The following is a 19,155-nucleotide window of genomic DNA, read 5'->3' on the forward strand; positions in this document are numbered from 1 at the left end:
ATTAATTGCAAAGAAGTGAGAGGAAAGAGATCAATTGGAGTCTAAGGCCTTATCTGCTATTATTTTGTTTCTATGTTTTTCTAATAGTGAAGCGTGGCAATAAATGTTGCATTTGCAAAAACCCCATCATCGTGGATATTAAACAGCATTTCCAAGTGGTTCTGAAATTTGACAGTTGAAAACTGGCAACTCTAAGCCAGACTCTGAGTACCAGACACCTGAAGGAGCTAACCACTGGTTGTCAAGGTGATAGTTGGCCTTGGTGAAGGCTCTATAACATGGAAAAAAAAACCAAAAAACAAGCTGTTATAAACAAAAGCTCATGAGGCCAGCCTTAGGCCCTGGAGGACTCTGTGCTATATATTCCTCCCTACTTTAGAGATCCGAAGGTGGGGATTTCCCCTCTCCCCACATGAGAGCTACAGGATGGCACATGTGCAGCCACACCAATTGCCTGGCCCAAACATCATCCCCGAAGGCTCACTGTCCTATAGCTAAGCAGATGCCAGTTCTCACTGATCTAAGCCCCAAAATGTTTTGTCAACTCCTATTTGAAGAAAGTTATTAGATCCACTGTGAAAAGTCTTCAGATTGGATAAAAAGTAGTCGTACAGTGGCGTCAGAAGCGTTAGTGAGCCTAGTGATAGGGAACGAGGGATGGATCACACTCATATACATTCTCCTGCTCTATCAGAAACTAACACACACAAACTTGCATTCTCTCGGTCACACACACACACTTTGTTAGACATGCTCAGAGACTGACACACTCTCAGATACAGATACACACACATATATATACAGAGTATGCAAATATTTCTCATGCATATTCATTAAGGATATCCTGAAAACCCGATTGGCTGGGGTCCCATAGGCTCAATTTGAGCACTCCTGGGCTAACCAAGGGCATACAGCATCAACATATAAAGGTCTACACTTGCTGCTAGCCCTTACCTTTGCACTTCCTCCTCCTTCTTCAGGACACTCATTGTACTGCCCTCCTCCGAGATCAGTCCTGCCAGTTCACAGAGGCCTTACTAACATGGCACAGAACTTCCCCTATCAGTAGCATAGCAAAAAAACAAACAAAAAAAAATTACCGAAGATAAAACATAGCCCTCTCCATGTCTTCTATTTTGCTGCTGCTCTTAGTCTGTCATAAAGTGATGATAGTTCTTGCAGCGCCTGCTTTTTTTTTTTTGGCTACCTGCAATTTGCTCTCCTTCTAGCAGAGAGCTTAGCAGTGATGTAATTAAATTCTCTGGCGTGGGAGAGGGGAGAGACTAGGGGAAAGCGTGTTTTAAGGATTGCCAGCATGGCGCTCTAGCCAAAAGAGGTCTCTCTTGCAGCACTCTAGCCAGAGGTTTCATTCTTCCACTTTTCTGCTTCCAGGTATGATCTATAATTAAGGAACCCCATGGAAATTTTAGAACTGTGAGAGTCGCTAGATTTGTAGCTAAATTGTCGAAAAATAGTTAAATTAGCTCCATTTCATTCACAAATCTAAAATCTCAATTTCATTAAAAAAAATCACCAGATCTAGCTACAAAATCACTAAATCTGCAACACTGGGCTACAAAAGATCAATAAGAAACTGCTGGGTCGGAAAAAAAAAAAGAGGAAGCGCAGCAGGATTCACGTGATCTGTTTCCATGACAATGAACAGCGGCGGCAGAAGAGAACCTCTAAACTTTCACGGCGCCTGTGCTTGGTGTTCGTCACATCCGGTGGCGGCCTAAGTTGGGAAGGAAGTATATTGTGCGTGAGCCCCGACTGGCAACATGGTAAGTGTTGGGAGATTGTTGCAGTGTGAATGTGTAGGCAATGCTGTTGTGTTCTCCGGGACTGCTGAGCCTTCCCGTGGTTCTCGTGGCAAGTGCCTGTGTTGTCAGGTGATAGCCGGTGCAGATGTGCCAGCGAGCGAATTGGGTGCGATGTGAGACGAGAATACGTTTGTTTAAATATGCAAACTTTTGGCACTATGTCGAGCCTTTCCATGGACAAAGTTATATTTCAGAAAAGTATTAACATTCGAAGGTCTGTTGTATTCAAATAAAAAATGTTTCATAAATGTGAGGACAGGCTTTCTCTCTTAATGTGTTTATCTTTTTCAGAAGTGCAGTGTTACCCTGCTATACTAGACAGAAAGTGATCTACAGAAACAAAGATAATAATCTTATTAAATTCACATAGAAAGGAACTTTTCACACCACCGCTCTATGCAATGGGGACTAATAAAAAAAAATGTATGGTTCAATACTGCTGATCACAATCCCTACTCTCGGGGAGCAAATGGCAATATATGTGATCACAACTATGGATAAGCCACATTACAAAATATAATGGTAAAGCATCCAAACATGCACTCCAACCCCAAAACCTCATAAAAATAGCATACATTAAATCAGCAAAGCCTGAAAATAATCACCTTCAGTGCTAACTTAAAAATACTGTAACAGCTAAAAAAGCAGCCAAGAGAGCATAAATTATACTACCCAGTTCTCCTGGTTCTGCGACTGAAGGAGCTCCTAAAGGCATTACCTCTTTGCTACACTTCTTCAGGAGCATCCCACCAGTATTGCTATCCTCCCTTTTGCTCTCTGATTTATATGGTCATTTAGAGGAAGCTGCCCTTGATCTGACTTATAGTGAGAAAACAATTGAGAAAGATAACATGTACGCAAACTTTCTCATGGCTCTTCTTATCACCTGTAAAATATTTTATGAATGCACTAGGAAATCTGTTTTTCTTTAAATAGTGCTTGTGACATGTTATAGTATTAGACTGTATACGAACTTGATTATAGAGGTATAATTTACTGCATCTAGAATTCTAATTTGCATCTTTTTTATTTCTTTCTTGAATAGGCTCGAAATGCAGAAAAGGCCATGTAAGTACAACTCTATAAGTGATCTTAAAACAAAATATATTTTATTACTTATTACTAAAAAGACAAATATGAAAAACAAAATACCATGCTAATTGGTTGTAGATATAGCTAGTAAAAATTCACTTTTCAAGTAAACTGGAAATGGTAGATCCTGAGGCAATTGTATCAGTAGAACATGTCTGAACCATCTTACTTTCTTTCTTTCTTAAAAAAAAATAATTGGTCAGGGTCCCAAAAAATGCCCTTATCAGGTGAATTTTAAAGTTAATTCAGCTTTAATTTTAAAACATTCTGTTTTATAGCCATGAATCTTACTTTTGGCCTGTGTAAATTGAGGCACTTCTGGATATAACTGAATTTTAAATCCCCCAAATTTGAAGCTTAGTTTTTGAAGAGAGAATCTTAATATCTAGACCTCTTAGTGTCCAAGGTAAAAAGTAAAGTAACAGTTTATTCCCCCAAAAGATTAGGCACTTCAAATTTTTGAGAGATTAATATCTGGGTCAGTTGTTTCACTTTATAACTGTTGTGAGGGATGGAATGTCTTGTCTTCTTTACAGCTTTAAAAAAAAATGTTTAACCTTCAGAAGAAGTCTATTTAACCTTACATTTTTAATGATGAGTTTTCCATTTTTTCTATTTTTTTATTTTAATCCCAATATTGCCTTTAAAAATAGTGGTGGTAACAGACTGAATTGGTCAAAGCTTTTTGTGTTGGATCTTAAAGTTGATCTGAATTTTATTCAGTGTGGAAGCCTAAAAGGAGATTAGAATTTTTAAATCAGTAACTGATTTCTGCAAACAACTTCAGTTGGAAATAAGGACTTGTCAGGGCTGGCTTTAAGGCAAGTGTTACTCTGGGTGAAAATCACTGATGGCACTCCTCCTTTTCCCATACCCCCCCCCCCCCCTTTCAGGTTTAGCATGGAGTAGTGTGTGGTAGGGAGGAGACGAGTCAGATGTACACAAGCTTTTTCTGTACTTCCCCAAATTGACATGAGGTGGAGGCGGTGGGGACACATCCCTGACTCTCACACTCATTCTCTTATATATACACTCTCTCTTCTTTCTCTCTTCCCAGCAATCACATGTTTCCTAGCATGTAGCCAGATGGACTCAGGACCCAATGGGTTATGTGCTACCCTGCTAACAGATGGAGATGGAGTCAGGTTTCAAAGTGACGTCATCTTAGATATACTGAATAGCTAGGTCACTGCAGGGATATCTCCATCTTCTAGCAGATGTGGACTGTTTTTTCCTATTGGGAACAAGATTCTCTTTGGAACTGGACAAATTTACTGCTAAATTTGAGAAATATTGAGCCCTGCTCTCCTGCGGTGATAAATAATGGACCCCTCCCCCAGTTGAGAATTCCTGAGGTGATTTCCGAGATCCCTCAGAGGTGAGCCTTGGTCCGGTAGCCAGTTCCCTGCATGGACTTGCTGCTGAAGCAGCGGGAAGGCAGCGGGTGCAGGAAGCTGAGCGCAGCGGTGACAGCCTATGCCCTCTCCCCCCGCAGCCGGAGACTGTCTCTGTACTCGGCCAGTAAGCGCTGAGCCCAGGTAAGTAAGAAGAACTCCTCCGATCCAGAGACATGGAAGGGCCTTGATAAGTCTTTCTTCCGGTCTCCTTGCTCGGCGAGCCGTACCGATGATGTTCCCAATAGAGATGTGAATCGTGTGATCGATCGTCTTAACGATCTATTTCGGCTGGGGGGGAGGGAATCTTTATGTCGCGGTTTTGTTTTTTAAAATATCGTGTAAATCGGGGGAGGGCGGGAAAACCGGCACACTAAAACATCCCTAAAACCCACCCCGACCCTTTAAAATAAATCCCCCACCCTCCCGAACCCCCCAAAATGCCTTAAATTACCTGGGGTCCAGAGGGAGGGTCCCGGTGTGATCTTTTACTCTCGGACCTCCGGTGCGTTGTAGAAATGGCGCCGGCGCTACCTTTGCCCTGTCATATGACAGCAGGGCAAAGGTAGCGCCGGCGCCATTTTGTTTTTTTGTCCCCCGACGTCAGGAGCATAGGAGATCGCTCCCGGACCCTCGCTGGACCCCCAGGGACTTTTGGCCAGCTTGGGGGGGCCTCCTGACCCCCACAAGACTTGCCAAAAGTCCAGCGGGGGTCCGGGAACGACCTCCTAAACTCGAATCGTTTTGCCGTACAGCAAAATGGCGCCGACCGTACGGCATGGAGGCCCCCCCAAGCTGGCCAAAAGTCCCTGGGGGTCCAGCGGGGGTCCGGGAGCGATCTCCTGGACGCGTGACGTCGGGAGCTAGGAATCAAAATGGCGCCGGCGCTACCTTTGCCCTGTCACATGAAAAGGGCAAAGGGCCACCGGCGTCATTTCTCTTCATAGCAGCCGTGGGCAGAGAGCGGGACATCGCGCCGGGATCATCGCGCCGGGACCCCAGGTCATTTAAAACATTTTGGGGGGGTTCGGGAGGGTGGGGGTTTGTTTTAAAGGTTCGGGGTGGGTGTTAGAGTTTTTTTGGTGTGCTGGTTTTCCCACCCCCCTTTTTAACGATACAATACAAACACCCCTGACGATAAATCGTGCACTCTAACGATTTTGGACGATTTTAAAATTATCTGACGATAATTTTAATCGTTCAAAAACGATTCACATCCCTAGTTCCCAATCCTGCTGCGGCATGGGAAGGGGGTTCCGAGTGGGTTGAGCACCCCCCCTGATGGGCTAGGCCCCGCTTCAGGCTCGGTGGACATTCCACGTGGTAGGCGCCATCTTCCCCCACCTTCCGTCGGTGCAGGCCAGCCCTGTTGTGCACCTAATATGTGCGTTGGTGCGCGCGGAGGTGCACAAGGGCCTGTGTGCGTGTTTCCTGAGCGCCTATTGTACCCAGATGTGTGAGCATTCCTGAGCACCTATCGCACCCTGAAGGTGGGTGCATCTCGGCGCGCCTACATGCCCTTAGGGGCACGTGCTCCTACGCGCATAACTGCACGCACTCCTGAGCGCATAACTGCACGGCATCCTGGGCATATATCTAGTCACCTAACTGAGAGCACAACTGAGCGCATAATTGCGCACAGACTCCCACGCACAACCAGATGCCTCACACACGGGGCAGAATGTGCGCACTTAAGTTCAGGCGTTAACCAGCAGGATCTATGGCTCCAGCAGTTAAGAAGCACAAGCGCATTCCCTTTGTGCTGCCTGCCATATTAGGGCTGCACAGTCTGACCTTAAATCTGTCCTGTCAGCACCCAGGGAGGACTGGACTCTGAGTTTCTCCAAGTCTGGCCCTTCCCTGTCTGAGGATGGGTTGGCCACAACCTTATCTGGTAGCGCTCCGGATCTAAGCAACCCTGGGGCTGTGTCCTCCCCTGGAGAAGGCAGTTCAGCGACACCTACCCTAGTTTTCCCTGGGCTAGGTATGGACCCGGCGACCTTTTCTTGGTTGGAATACTTCCAGGGCCTCCAAGCTTTTGATCACGCGCAGTCAGCTGCTGCCCTTGCCCGGTCTGAGCCCCAATGGGGAGGGACTCGTCCCCCCAAACCTACCAGCATACCTCGGGACATGCCTCGCCTCACTCGGACAAGGACCTGGACGACAATGGGGTTGCAGACTCATTGGAGGACGGGGAAATCCTGCCAGGCCTGGAACCGTACCGGACCGGACCATGCTATGTTTTTTCCACAGAGATGAATTGCTGGCCCTAGTCTCCCAGACCCTGAAGACTCTGAGAGTGTTTGGCTCGGACTCTGTCAGAACCAAAAAGGAACCTCATTTTGGTGTGTCTACAGAAATCCTCTTACTATTTCCTGATGCTGGAAGCCATCCAGGAATTGATTGACTTGGAGTGGGATGCCCCAGAAGCCAGTTTTAAAGGAGGTTGGGCCTTGGAGGCCCTTTACCCACTGGACCCGGTGGCTAAGGAATGCCTGCGTTTCTCGAAAGTGGATGCTCTGATCTGCGCTGTCTCGAAGCGGACAACTATCTCAGTTGTCCGCTTCGAGAGCGGCCTTGAAATATGCACACAAGTGGTTGGAGTCCATCCTTAAGCAAGCCTTTGACGCGACAGCATTGACTACAGATTTCCTCCTGCTGTGCCTTGGTGGCTCGTTTATGTCTGTTTCTCGAGAGAGAGGCTGATAGCTCAGGGGTTCCTTCCCCCGAGGCGATGGAACTCACCGCGGCTTTCCTAGTGGATGCAAGCTCTGATCTAGTGCGCACCTCGGCCAAAGGAGTAGCCTCAGTAGTGGTGGCCAGAAGACGGCTATGGCTGAGAAATTGTTCAGTGGACGTGACCTCTAAGGCAAACCTCACAAAGATGCCCTTTAAGGGATCCCTTCTATTCGGAAGCGAATTGGAAAAGCTGTCCAGTAAATGGGGTGAAGCTCCAGTGCCTCGGCTACTGGAAAATAGGAAGAAAAGGTCACAATGCCCCTCGCCCAAGAGGGGTTGGGCCAGGGGCTCCCAGCGCTTCCGGCCCTACAGAAACTCTCCATTCCAGACATGTCGACCCCCGGGAAGGTCTCAGCCCTTTCAGAACCGGCAATCAAAAAGAGGAATTGGTTTGGGCTCCGGTTTGGCCCCATCTGTCCAATGAAGTTGGGCCGACCCATCCATGGGACGAGGAGATAGGGGGCCAACTATCCCTTTTCTATCAGAGGTAGATCAAGATCACTTCAGACAATGTTTACTGGACATCATACGAAAAGGATATGCCCTAGAATTTCGCAGCATCCCTCGGGACGTGTTCATGATGTCACATTCCCACTCCCAGCACAAAAGATTGGCAGTGGAATCCACATTTAGTAAGGCTTCTCAGTTTGAGGGCTATAGTCTCAGTACCCACACCCCAGGAAAATATGGGGTGTTATTCCATCTATTTCATCATACCCAAGAAGGAAGGGTCATTTTGCCCCATCCTGGACCTTAAGAGTGTCAATCGTCATCTGCGGGTAATCCACTTTCGCATGGAAACTCTTCGCTCCATCAAAATAGCCGTTCAACCTGGAGAGTTCTTAATATCCCTGGACCTCTCGGAGGCCTACCTTTATATCCCTATCCATCAAGACCACCAGCATTTTTCTATGCTTTGCAGTACTCAGCCGCCATTATCAGTTCTGGGTGTTGCCCTTCAGCCTGGCAACCGCCCCCCCCCCCCCCCCCCCTCCCCAACCACACACACACACACACGATTGCTCGTCAAGGTAATGGTGTTCATAGTAGCAGCACTGACGAAAGAAGGGATCCTGGTACACTCTTACTTAGATGACTGGCTGATCAGGGCGAAGTCGTTGGAAGAGAGTCTCCAGGCGACCAATAGGGTCAGGTCCCTGCTTCAGGAACTCGGTTGGGTAGTGAACATGGACAAGAGCAGTCTCAAGACCTCCCAGTCCATAGAGTACCTGGGAGACTGGTTCAACACCAAACAGGACAAGATATTCCTCTCTCCCTCGAGGATAAGGAAACTGATCTGCCAAGTGTGACAACTAACGAACACAATGCGCCCCAGGGTGTAGAACTATCTCCAGATCCTCGGCTTGATGGCATCAACAATGGAGATAGTATCGTGGACGCACATGAGACCACTTCAACACTCCCTGCTGTCACGTTGGAATTCACTGTCTCAAGACTACTTGATTCGCTTCCACTTACCGATGGAAGTATGCTCTCGGCTCCAGTGGTGGCTACAGGAGGTGCATCTAAGCAAGGGTGTAAGCCTGTCCCCACCGAGCTGGCTAGTTCTCATGATGGATGTGAGCCTCCGAGGGTGGGGAGCCCACTGTCAGGAACTGACAACCCAGGGGCGATGAACCAAGGAAGGAGGCGCGCTGGAACAAAAACCACCTAGAAGCCAGAGCGGTCAGATTAGCGTATCTACAATTCAGCCACAGGCTTTGAAGTCAAGCAGTCTGCGTGATGTCGGACAACACAACAATGGTTGCCTATATCGACCACCAGGGAGGAACCAAAAGCCACCAAGTGCCTCTGGAGATAGTCCCCCTTATAGAATGGGCAGAGCTAAATCAAGTGATTTTGGCCTCCCACATAGTGGGACAAGAAAACGTCAGGGCAGTCTTCCTCAGCAGGGAGAGTCTGGATCCAGGAGAATGGACGTTATCGACCAGAGCCTTTCAGCTTGCCATAGATCGCTGGGGCCTCCCATCCATTGACCTGCTGGCCACATCTCTCAATACGAAAGTCCCTCGATTCTTCAGTCACAAAAGAGATTAGCGCTCTCAGGGAATCAACTCCCTGGTCCAGATCTGGCCAGAGGAGGTCTTACTGTATGCCTTCCCTCCATGGCATCTGCAGGGCAAGGTCATCCAGAAGATCGAACGACACAGAGGGCTAGTCCTTCTGGTGGCCCCAGACTGGCCCAGATGCCTGTGGTACTCAAACTTGCAGAGGCTTCTGGTACAGACCCCCCTATGCTTCCCCTTACAAAAGGACCTTCTCCAGCAGAGTCCGATCCTTCACGAGGATCCGGCTCGGTTTTGTCTTACGGTCTGGCCCTTGAGAGGGCTTGCCTGAGGAAGCATGGATACTAGGCAGGCGTTAATAGTCACCTTGCTCCATGCACGGAAGTTCCTCACATGCACCAGGGACGTCAAGATCTGGATAGTTTTTGAGGCCTGGTGTGACGAATGCGGGGTGCCCCCTCAGATGACAAAGATCCCCTTGATCCTGGAATTCCTACAGGATGGCCTAAACAAGGGACTGTCCTCAACTCCTTGAAGGTTCAGGTGGTGGCTCTCTTCTGTTTCAGAGATGAGGTTAACGGAGCCTGCTTATCGACGCATCTGGACATGGCTCGTTTCCTGACAGGAGTTAAACACCTCTGACCACCCTGAAAGTGTCTGGTCCCCCTATGGAACCTCAACCTTGTTTTGGACTTCTTGGCAGGGCTTTTGTTTCGGCCGCTGTGCACTCTGTCCCTATGCCTGCTAACACTGAAGATCGTATTCTTGGTGGCGATATGCTCTGTTCGTCACATATCTGAACTACAGGCGCTGTCATGTCAGGAGCCATTCCTTCGACTGACTCCAGGAACATTGCAACTTTGCACCGTTCCTTCCTTCCTTATCAAAGGTAGTCTCAGAGTTTCACATGAACCAGTCCATTTCCTTGCTTTCCCTAGATAACGCGCAAAGACTCGGAAGACTACCGCCTCCTAAGCCACTTAAACATCAGCAGGCTATTAGTACGGTATCTAGAACGTACAGAACCGGTGGTCAAGACTGACTTCTTATCTGTTCTTTACGGGAGAAGGAAACAAGGTGAAGCAGCTTCACAAGCTACCATAGCCTGCTGGATCAAGGAAGTACTCACAGGAGCCTCCGTAGAAGCAGGGAAGCCTCTACCCCTTCAGGTGAAAGCTCATTCCACTAGGGCCCAGGCAGAATCCTGGGCGGAAGCTAAGCTACTGTCTCCCGTCAACAATTGCCGAGCTGCGACGTGGTCTTTCTTGCACACCTTTTCCAGGTTCTACTGCCTGGACGTCCAAGCCCAAAAGGACACAGTCTTTGCGAGGGCAGTGCTAACTGGACCACGGGCAATCTTCTGCCCCATCCGGGAGTAGCTTTTGTACATCCCATTGATCCTGAGTCCATCTGGCTACACACTAGGAAATGGCGAAATTACTTACCTTATAGTTTTGTTTTCCTTAGTGTAGACAGATGGACTGAGCATCCCACCCACGGCTGCCCATGAACAGTGCCCAGGAATCATACATGAACCTCCCTACCCATGGATTGGGGTTGCTATAAGTTGGCAGGGATTCAGCGCTTATGTCTGGTTGGTCACGGTTACAGGCCTTCAAGATTTTAATCAAGTTTTTTCAATAGTTAGTCCACAATGGCTTTTTTTTTTTTTGTTTAAACATTTTTTTTTGTCAATCTATAGTTATACATATCAATACAGTAACCACAAGATAACATTACAGCATTATTAGAACACAAGTGTTAAAAAAAACACTAAAACAAGATGATTGACCATTGTGGTATATATGTAGAAACTATCTCCCCCCCCCCCCCCCCCCACACACACACACAACCAGATTCATGACCATTGTGGTATATATGTAGAAACTATCCCCCAACCCCCCCACCCCCACACACAAACAACCAGATTCACGCCATTAAGAATGAAGAGAAAGAGAGAAGAAAAACATAAGAAAAAGAATGAGGGAAATATAGACATATATATGTAAACAATATACCTGGGAGAAATAGACCAAAAGTCCAATCGTGCATCAATGTTTAGCAAGAACATTAGGTACATGCAGCTTATACTATCATCACAATGACTTTTGAAGAGGATACTGAATGGCTGAGGTCACTGCAGGGTATATGTAAGGTGATGTCAGATTTGAAACCTGACTCCGTCTCCATCTGCTGGCAGGGGAGCATAACCCACTGGTCCTGAGTCTATCTGTCTAAACTAAGGAAAACAAAATTATCAGGTAAGTAATATCTCAATTTCCGAGTCTGAACTCTGGTCCTGTGTTACCAGTGGTGTCTCTAAACAAGGACTTTTTTTGTTTGTGTGTTTTTTTTGAGGCGGGGAGAGAACAAGCTAGGTGTGGAAGAAAGCAAGCCAAAGTGACATTTCACACATCACAACCATCCCCATAGCGCAGCCATTGCCTTTAAAATAACTATAAAATAGCTCTACAAGAAAGTCCCAGGGATCTTCTCTTCAAAGATACCTGTGACTGTTTGCCCAGGAGCCATTTCTCACAGCTTCTCCCATCAAGCGAGCAACCTTTGCAAACTCATAATTATACACTTAGGCTTAGATTTAAATTCTAACTTTGCACAATGCACATAATTATTATAAGCTCTGTCTACTTACTGGAACAGAAATACACATAGGCAGTAATAGGTTAATCCCCCAAAAAATTCTTGTGGAGGATTTAAGCACTCTTTCTGAGCAAGTCCAACTTACTGTCAATCTGATACAGCTTCTGCAATCAGCACTGCCTTAGCTGATGCTACCAGTTTGAGTTCTGCTGATCATGACAGTTCTCCCTCCTTTCTCGTAGGGGCTCCTGGAGCTGGTCCATTGTGGAAGAAGTGGATTAGGAAGACATTTGAGAGAGGAAGAAGTCAGAAGGAGGGAGGGGAGCAAAGAAAAATGAACAAAAAAAGCAAATGAGAAAATGAGGCAGGGAGGGAACAGACACACGTGGACTGTATAGTAACTAGTAGAGCCTGAGCCGTCACTAACAGGTTTATGGTGGGATTCTTGAGGGTGGACTGTCTTGAAAGGATCTTGCCCTTTGATAAAAAAAAAAAAAAGGAGTTTTGCCTTCGGGCGTGTCAAAGAAATATATAAACATGACAGCAGATAAGGACTGAAAGGCTCCTCCAGTTTGCTTTCTGTTTATAATTCTATAGACCTCTTAGTTAATCTTGTGTTTTCCTGTCAATTTTTTTTTTTTTTGCCCAGCAGTTTCCTCCTATGTCTTTGGGCTTCTAATTCTGTCAAAACTGGCCTCTATTGGGCTGAGGCATCCTAAACCTTTATTCACAACTATCTGGGGATTTTTTTTTCTTTATAATTATGTTCACGTCTAACTCCAAATTATTCCAATCATTGGAGGGAATGGATGTCATGCACTGGGGCTCCTTTAGGAACCCTGCATTCATGGGCCCTAAATCTGGCCACTAGGTGTTGCCATTGCACAATAACTGGGACTCACTGCCAAGAGCTGGGAATGCTGCCTCTGAAGCATCCCCAGTCCCAGAGAGCCTGGGGAGCAGACAACCTAACCCAGGTCCTCTGACCTCCATATGAGCCACTGGGCTGGTCAGGCTTTCTGTCACTTTTGGAGCTAAAGATCCTCTTTGCTTATCCCATGTCTTCCGGAATTTTGTTTTTGCTCTACTATTTTCTCTACGAGGTTGTTCCAATACTCTCTTTCCTTGAAGAAATATTTTCTTTATACTATTTTTGTCTACCCACTTTGTCGCCTAGCGTGATCTCCTGTTCTAAATCTTCTCATCCGCTGAAAAACATTTGCTTTTTGTACATTACTAATACTTTTGAGTATTTTAATGTCTCAATCATATCCCCTTTTCCTCACTTCTCTTCAAGAGTATACATATTTAGTTCCTTTAGTAAATCATCTGGACCGGATGGTATACATCCCAGAGTTCTGAAGGAACTAAAAAATGAAATTTCAGACCTATTAGTAAAAATTTGTAACCTATCATTAAAATCATCCATTGTATCTGAAGACTGGAGGATAGCTAATGTAACCCCCATATTTAAAAAGGGCTCAGGGGAGATCCGGGAAACTACAGACCGGTTAGCCTGACTTCAGTGCCAGGAAAAATAGTGGAAAGTGTTCTAAACATCAAAATCACAGAACATATAGAAAGTCATGGTTTAATGGAACAAAGTCAGCATGGCTTTACCCAAGGCAAGTCTTGCCTCACAAATCTGCTTCACTTATTTGAACGAGTTAATAAAAATGTAGATAAAGGTGAACAGGTAGATGTAGTGTACTTGGATTTTCAGAAGCATTTGACAAAGTTCCTCATGAGAGGCTTCTAGGAAAAGTAAAAAGTCACGGGATAGGTGGCGATGTCCTTTCGTGGATTACAAACTGGCTAAAAGACAGGAAACAGAGAGTAGGATTAAATGGACAATTTTCTCAGTGGAAGGGAGTGGGGCAGTGGAGTGCCTCAGGGATATGTACTGGGACCCTGACTTTTCAATATATTTATAAATTATCTGGAAAGAAATACAAGTGAGGTAATCAAATTTGCAGATACAAAATTGTTCAGAGTAGTTAAATCACAAGCAGATTGTGATAAATTGCAGGAAGACCTTGTGAGGCTGGAAAATTGGGCATCTAAATGGCAGATGAAATTTAATGTGGACAAGTGCAAGGTGATGCATATAGGGAAAAATAACCCATGCTATAGTTACACAATGTTAGGTTCCATATTAGGTGCTACTACCCAAGAAAGAGATCTAGGCATCATAGTGGATAACACATTGAAATCATCGGGTCAGTGTGCTGCGGCAGTCTAAAAAGCAAACAGAATGTTGGGAATTATTAGAAAGGGAATTGTGAATAAAACGGAAAATGTCATAATGCCTCTGTATCGCTCCATGGTGAGACCGCACCTTGAATATTGTGTACAATTCTGGTCGCCGCATCTCAAAAAAGATATAGTTGCGATGGAGAAGGTACAGAGAGGGGCAACCAAAATGATAAAGGGGATGGAACAGCTCCCCTATGAGGAAAGACTAAAGAGGTTAGGACTTTTCAGCTTGGAGAAGAGACAGCTGAGGGGGGATATGATAGAGGTGTTTAAAATCATGAGAGGTCTAGAACGGGTAGATGTGAATCGGTTTTTTTACTCTTTCGGATAATAGAGAGACTTGGGGGCACGCCATGAAGTTAGCATGTGGCACATTTAAAACTAATCGGAGAAAGTTCTTTTTCACTCAACGCACAATTAAACTCTGGAATTTGTTGCCAGAGGATGTGGTTAGTGCAGTTAGTATAGCTGTGTTTAAAAAAGGATTGGATAAGTTCTTGGACGATAAGTCCATTACCTGCTATTAATTAAGTTGACTTAGATAATAACCACCGCTGTTACTAGCAACGGTAACATGGAATAGACTTAGTTTTTGGGTACTTGCCAGGTTCTAATGGCCTGGATTGGCCACTGTTGGAAACAGGATGCTGGGCTGGATGGACCCTTGGTCTGACCCAGTATGGCATGTTCTTATGTTCTTATGTTCTTATCAGTTTGTAAAGGCTTTTGGTCTAGATTCTTCACTATTTTTTGTCATCTCTTCTCTGGACAAGATTTACATTGGGTACAAAACCTATTGCAATTATCAAAGCATAGCGGGACTCATTTTTATGCTTATTTTTATTCCTAAATGTAGATATATACATATTAGGGATGTGAATCGTGTCCTCGATCGTCTTAACGATCGATTTCGGCTGGGAGGGGGAGGGAATCGTATTGTTGCCGTTTGGGGGGGTAAAATATCGTGAAAAATCGTGAAAAATCGTTAAAAATCGAAAAACCGGCACATTAAAACCCCCTAAAACCCACCCCCGACCCTTTAAATTAAATCCCCCACCCTCCCGAACCCCCCCCCAAATAACTTAAATAACCTGCGGGTCCAGCGGCGGTCCGGAACGGCAGCGGTCCGGAACGGGCTCCTGCTCTGAATCTTGTCGTCTTCAGCCGGTGCCATTTTCCAAAATGGCGCCGAAAAATGGCGGCGGCCATAGACGAAAAAGATTGGACGGCAGGAGGTCCTTCCGGACCCCCGCTGGACTTTTGGCAAGTCTCGTGGGGGTCAGGAGGCCCCCCACAAGCTGGCCAAAAGTTCCTGGAGGTCCAGCGGGGGTCAGGGAGCGATTTCCCGCCGCGAATCGTTTTCGTACGGAAAATGGCGCCGGCAGGAGATCGACTGCAGGAGGTCGTTCAGCGAGGCGCCGGAACCCTCGCTGAACGACCTCCTGCAGTCGATCTCCTGCCGGCGCCATTTTCCGTACGAAAACGATTCGCGGCGGGAAATCGCTCCCTGACCCCCGCTGGACCTCCAGGAACTTTTGGCCAGCTTGTGGGGGGCCTCCTGACCCCCACGAGACTTGCCAAAAGTCCAGCGGGGGTCCGGAAGGACCTCCTGCCGTCCAATCTTTTTCGTCTATGGCCGCCGCCATTTTTCAGCGCCATTTTGGAAAATGGCGCCGGCTGAAGACGACAAGATTCAGAGCAGGAGCCCGTTCCGGACCGCTGCCGTTCCGGACCGCCGCTGGACCCGCAGGTTATTTAAGTTATTTGGGGGGGGGTTCAGGAGGGTGGGGGATTTAATTTAAAGGGTCGGGGGTGGGTTTTAGGGGGTTTTAGTGTGCCGGCTCACGATTCTAACGATTTATAACGATAAATCGTTAGAATCTGTATTGTATTGTGTTCCATAACGGTTTAAGACGATATTAAAATTATCGGACGATAATTTTAATCGTCCTAAAACGATTCACATCCCTAATACATATATTCTTTTTGCTAAATAATAATCTAAATTTCTTTATTGCATTTCAGGACGGCCTTGGCAAGGTTTCGTCAAGCACAACTTGAGGATGGAAAAGTTAAGGTGGGAAAGAAACAAAAAGAAGTCTGCCATTGGCCTCACTTTAGAGTGCTAATGGATGAAGTGGCCTTTTTGTTGATAGTTCTGAGAATAGGAACTGATCTGAAAGAGCAGGAAGACCTGGCAATGGCTGGTGTGTATACAGCTACACAGACACTGAGGCCAGAAGCCCATGAAATCTATCTGTACTATGCCATTAGACATTCTAGAGGGTATTATTGCTCTTATTGAGCAGGAGAAATCCAAAGCACAAGTATATGAGCTAGTGCTGCACTTTGAACGGTTAGTAAAAACCACAAGAAGTGCAGACAATATTTTGTTGATCCGAAAGGGTGTTTTTTTTTAATATGTATTGATATGGCAACTCCACTGTTAATTATAATATTCCAATGCAAAGTCAGGGTCCCCCAACACGAACTCCGTGTTTTGCCAACTGGCTGCGTCGGGAGGGACAACACCGTTAAACCAAATGTTCTTATCAGTATACAAGTAGAGAGTTACTCCACTCTCTACTTGTATACTGATAAGAACATTTGGTTACTCCACTCTCTACTTGTATACTGATAAGAACTTTTGGTTTAATGGTGTTGTCCCTCCCGACGCAACCAGATGGCGAATCACGGGGTCCGTGTCGGGGGACCCTGACTTTGCATTGGAATATTATAATTAACAGTGGAGTTGCCATATCAATACATATAAAAAAAAAACCAAAAAACCCTTTCGGATCAACAAAATATTGTTTGCACTTATTGAGCCGGGCAATATTCAGATCAACAAAAACAGAAACATAACACATTTTGGTGGAAAACATTAGAGATGAGAGAATTTAAGACTAAGAACTTTCTGTGAAAGCTGGGCTAGAAAGTGCTGGAATTTGATAGCAGCTATTGCCGTTTTTATGTGTGAGGCATACATATGCCTGGAGGGCATACTGACTGTAAGGTTGTTTGTTTCAGCAGATTTTATGAGCTCTTTTATTACAAATCTTAAAGATCATTTTGATTCTTTACTGTTGCGTTGTTAAACCACATTTTCTGACAGAATAAGAAAATGTGCGTTAAACATAATATATTGTCCAAAACTAGTGCATTAGGGTTATGGCTATATCAAAACATTATTATGTTTCTGTAATTGAAGCCATGTATTCTATGTGTTGTCCTCTTGTTTTTATTTCTGAGTAGTATATTGAGAAAACATTCTATTTTATTTTATTTTTAACATTGTGCTACTTTTGCAGAGAGAACATCTGCTAGAGCTGTGACACCGTTTTTTCTTGTTTGGCAATATTGGGTAATTGGCAGATGTTCTGATGTAACAAACAGAGAGCATAACTTCTCAGTCTATTTTTATTGATAAGCAACTGTTGAAAGCTAATCTTTAAAAAGTGATCTATTTCAGAAGTCATGGGCATACACATGTTCATTTAAAATCTTAGTTTTAGTCTTTTTTCAGTGTAAACCTACCTATAAACAATTATAGCTGATCACAGCATTCTGTATTTTACCTCCTTTGAGGTCTCCTTTAAGGAAACTCGTGTAGAGGTTTCTCATACCAACCAGTACAGCAGCATCTTATTTGCCATTGCAAGACCTCCTATGCAGAGAGGTGAAGCTGGCAAAATAAACATAGAAACAGAAATTACGGCAGAAAAGACCAAATGGTCCATCCAGTCTGTCCAGCAAGCTTATGGGAGTATCTGCTGTGCTGTGCAGGTTGCCCCCATGCTTATCAGTTTCCTAGACTGTAAATGTCAGGGCTCTCGGTTGCTGTTTTAATCCAATTCCCCGTAATAAGAGGAGTTTTGAAATGCTTGAAATACATGGGCCACATTGGTCCTGGATGTACCTTCCTTTTAAAATCTTGTAGCAATAATATTAAAAACAGAAGAAAAAGGGTACAAAACATAAAAATGTCACATCTTCAAAAACCAATCATAAAATATTAAAGAATGGCATCAGATGTAACTGGTTTAGCTTGTTATACATCCACCGCCTCTCGCCTCGCAATGGGCCACAAGCAGTATTAGCAATGAATACCTACAGTTTCATTCATTTGCCAATTCAAAAATCACTTTTAATTAAACTTAAAATGCCTCTTATCCTGGATTAAAAATCATTCAAAAACACACTCAAAGCATATCTCCCACCACTAATGAAGGGCTATTTTAGTTTACCAGCAATAATAATAATTGCTTCGGAAGTGAAATAGGAAGCATAAAGAAAAAGATGCTAAATTGGCAGCTCTACATAGTTAAGACAGAATTATTTGTTTCTGGCCTACAGGAGAGAAGACCATTTCTAGCATCGGAGTGCAATGAGTTGCCAAAAGCTGAGAAATGGAGACGGCAGGTTTGTACTGTAAACATACTGGAGTATTTTTCCTTATGTGGTTGATTCTACTTTATTGTACAGTGTTTTCTTTAATAGGCTGGATTAGAGGGAGTCTCCAGGTGGTGCTCTTAATCTTATGTTTGCATGTTAGTACTCTTGAGTCCCAAGACTGTATTTTGTTCAGCATTTTGTACCTTTTGAGAAGAGTTCATGCAAGACCAGAATAATTTTGGTTCATACATCAGCTACTTGCGACTAAACTATTACACAATCCTAATAGAGCAAGCGTGATTGTAAATGATAATGTAATTCTTGATCAGCGTTTATTCCCTGTACGTACCCGGATCAGTCCAGACCGTTGGTTATGCCTCTCTTCCAGCATATGGAGACAGGGAAAAACTTGTGAGGCACCCCCTCTTGGACTGGTGTGCCACCTGTGATCCTTCAGTATTTCTCTGTCTCCAGTAGATGAAGGTGGCAGAACCTGCGGTCCTGATCCTTCGACAAATAAAAAAGAAACGCATTTTACCTTCAGTTGTGAAGGTTACTGTGCCTTTAAATTTTTCCTTTGGCTAGATCAACTAGTTTACATTTTTTTTTTAATTAGAAACACTTCTCTCCTCCTGATGAGTAAGTCCTCCCAAGGGGTTGGAACCTATCCCCCTTGGTAGTAGGCCCGGCTGGGGTTGGTGACCCTGTGAGCCAGTTTTCCCAGAGCTGGTACTTCACACCGGTGAGTAAGAGGGATTTACCGGTGGGCCAGTCCCTTCCACTAACAACCCAGAGACGGTTACATTCCTCTGGTGAGACCTGTGCTGT

The 19,155-nt window shown here is 45.1% G+C and overlaps 1 protein-coding gene across 1 annotated transcript in view; it reads left to right on the forward strand.

Moving 5' to 3' along the window:
- Positions 1–1,660: 1,660 nt before the first annotated feature.
- The window catches only part of ISY1 (ISY1 splicing factor homolog), a 102,627-nt gene continuing 85,132 nt past the window's right edge, over positions 1,661–19,155 (forward strand). Inside the window, exons 1-4 of the mRNA XM_029600803.1 lie at positions 1,661–1,784; positions 2,869–2,891; positions 15,958–16,009; positions 18,289–18,354. Coding sequence (XP_029456663.1) covers positions 1,782–1,784; positions 2,869–2,891; positions 15,958–16,009; positions 18,289–18,354 — 144 coding nt within the window. The 5' untranslated portion in view covers positions 1,661–1,781. The remainder of the gene's footprint in view (positions 1,785–2,868; positions 2,892–15,957; positions 16,010–18,288; positions 18,355–19,155) is intronic.

Source organism: Rhinatrema bivittatum, chromosome 4, assembly GCF_901001135.1.
Source record: "Rhinatrema bivittatum chromosome 4, aRhiBiv1.1, whole genome shotgun sequence".
Classification (NCBI taxonomy): domain Eukaryota; kingdom Metazoa; phylum Chordata; class Amphibia; order Gymnophiona; family Rhinatrematidae; genus Rhinatrema; species Rhinatrema bivittatum.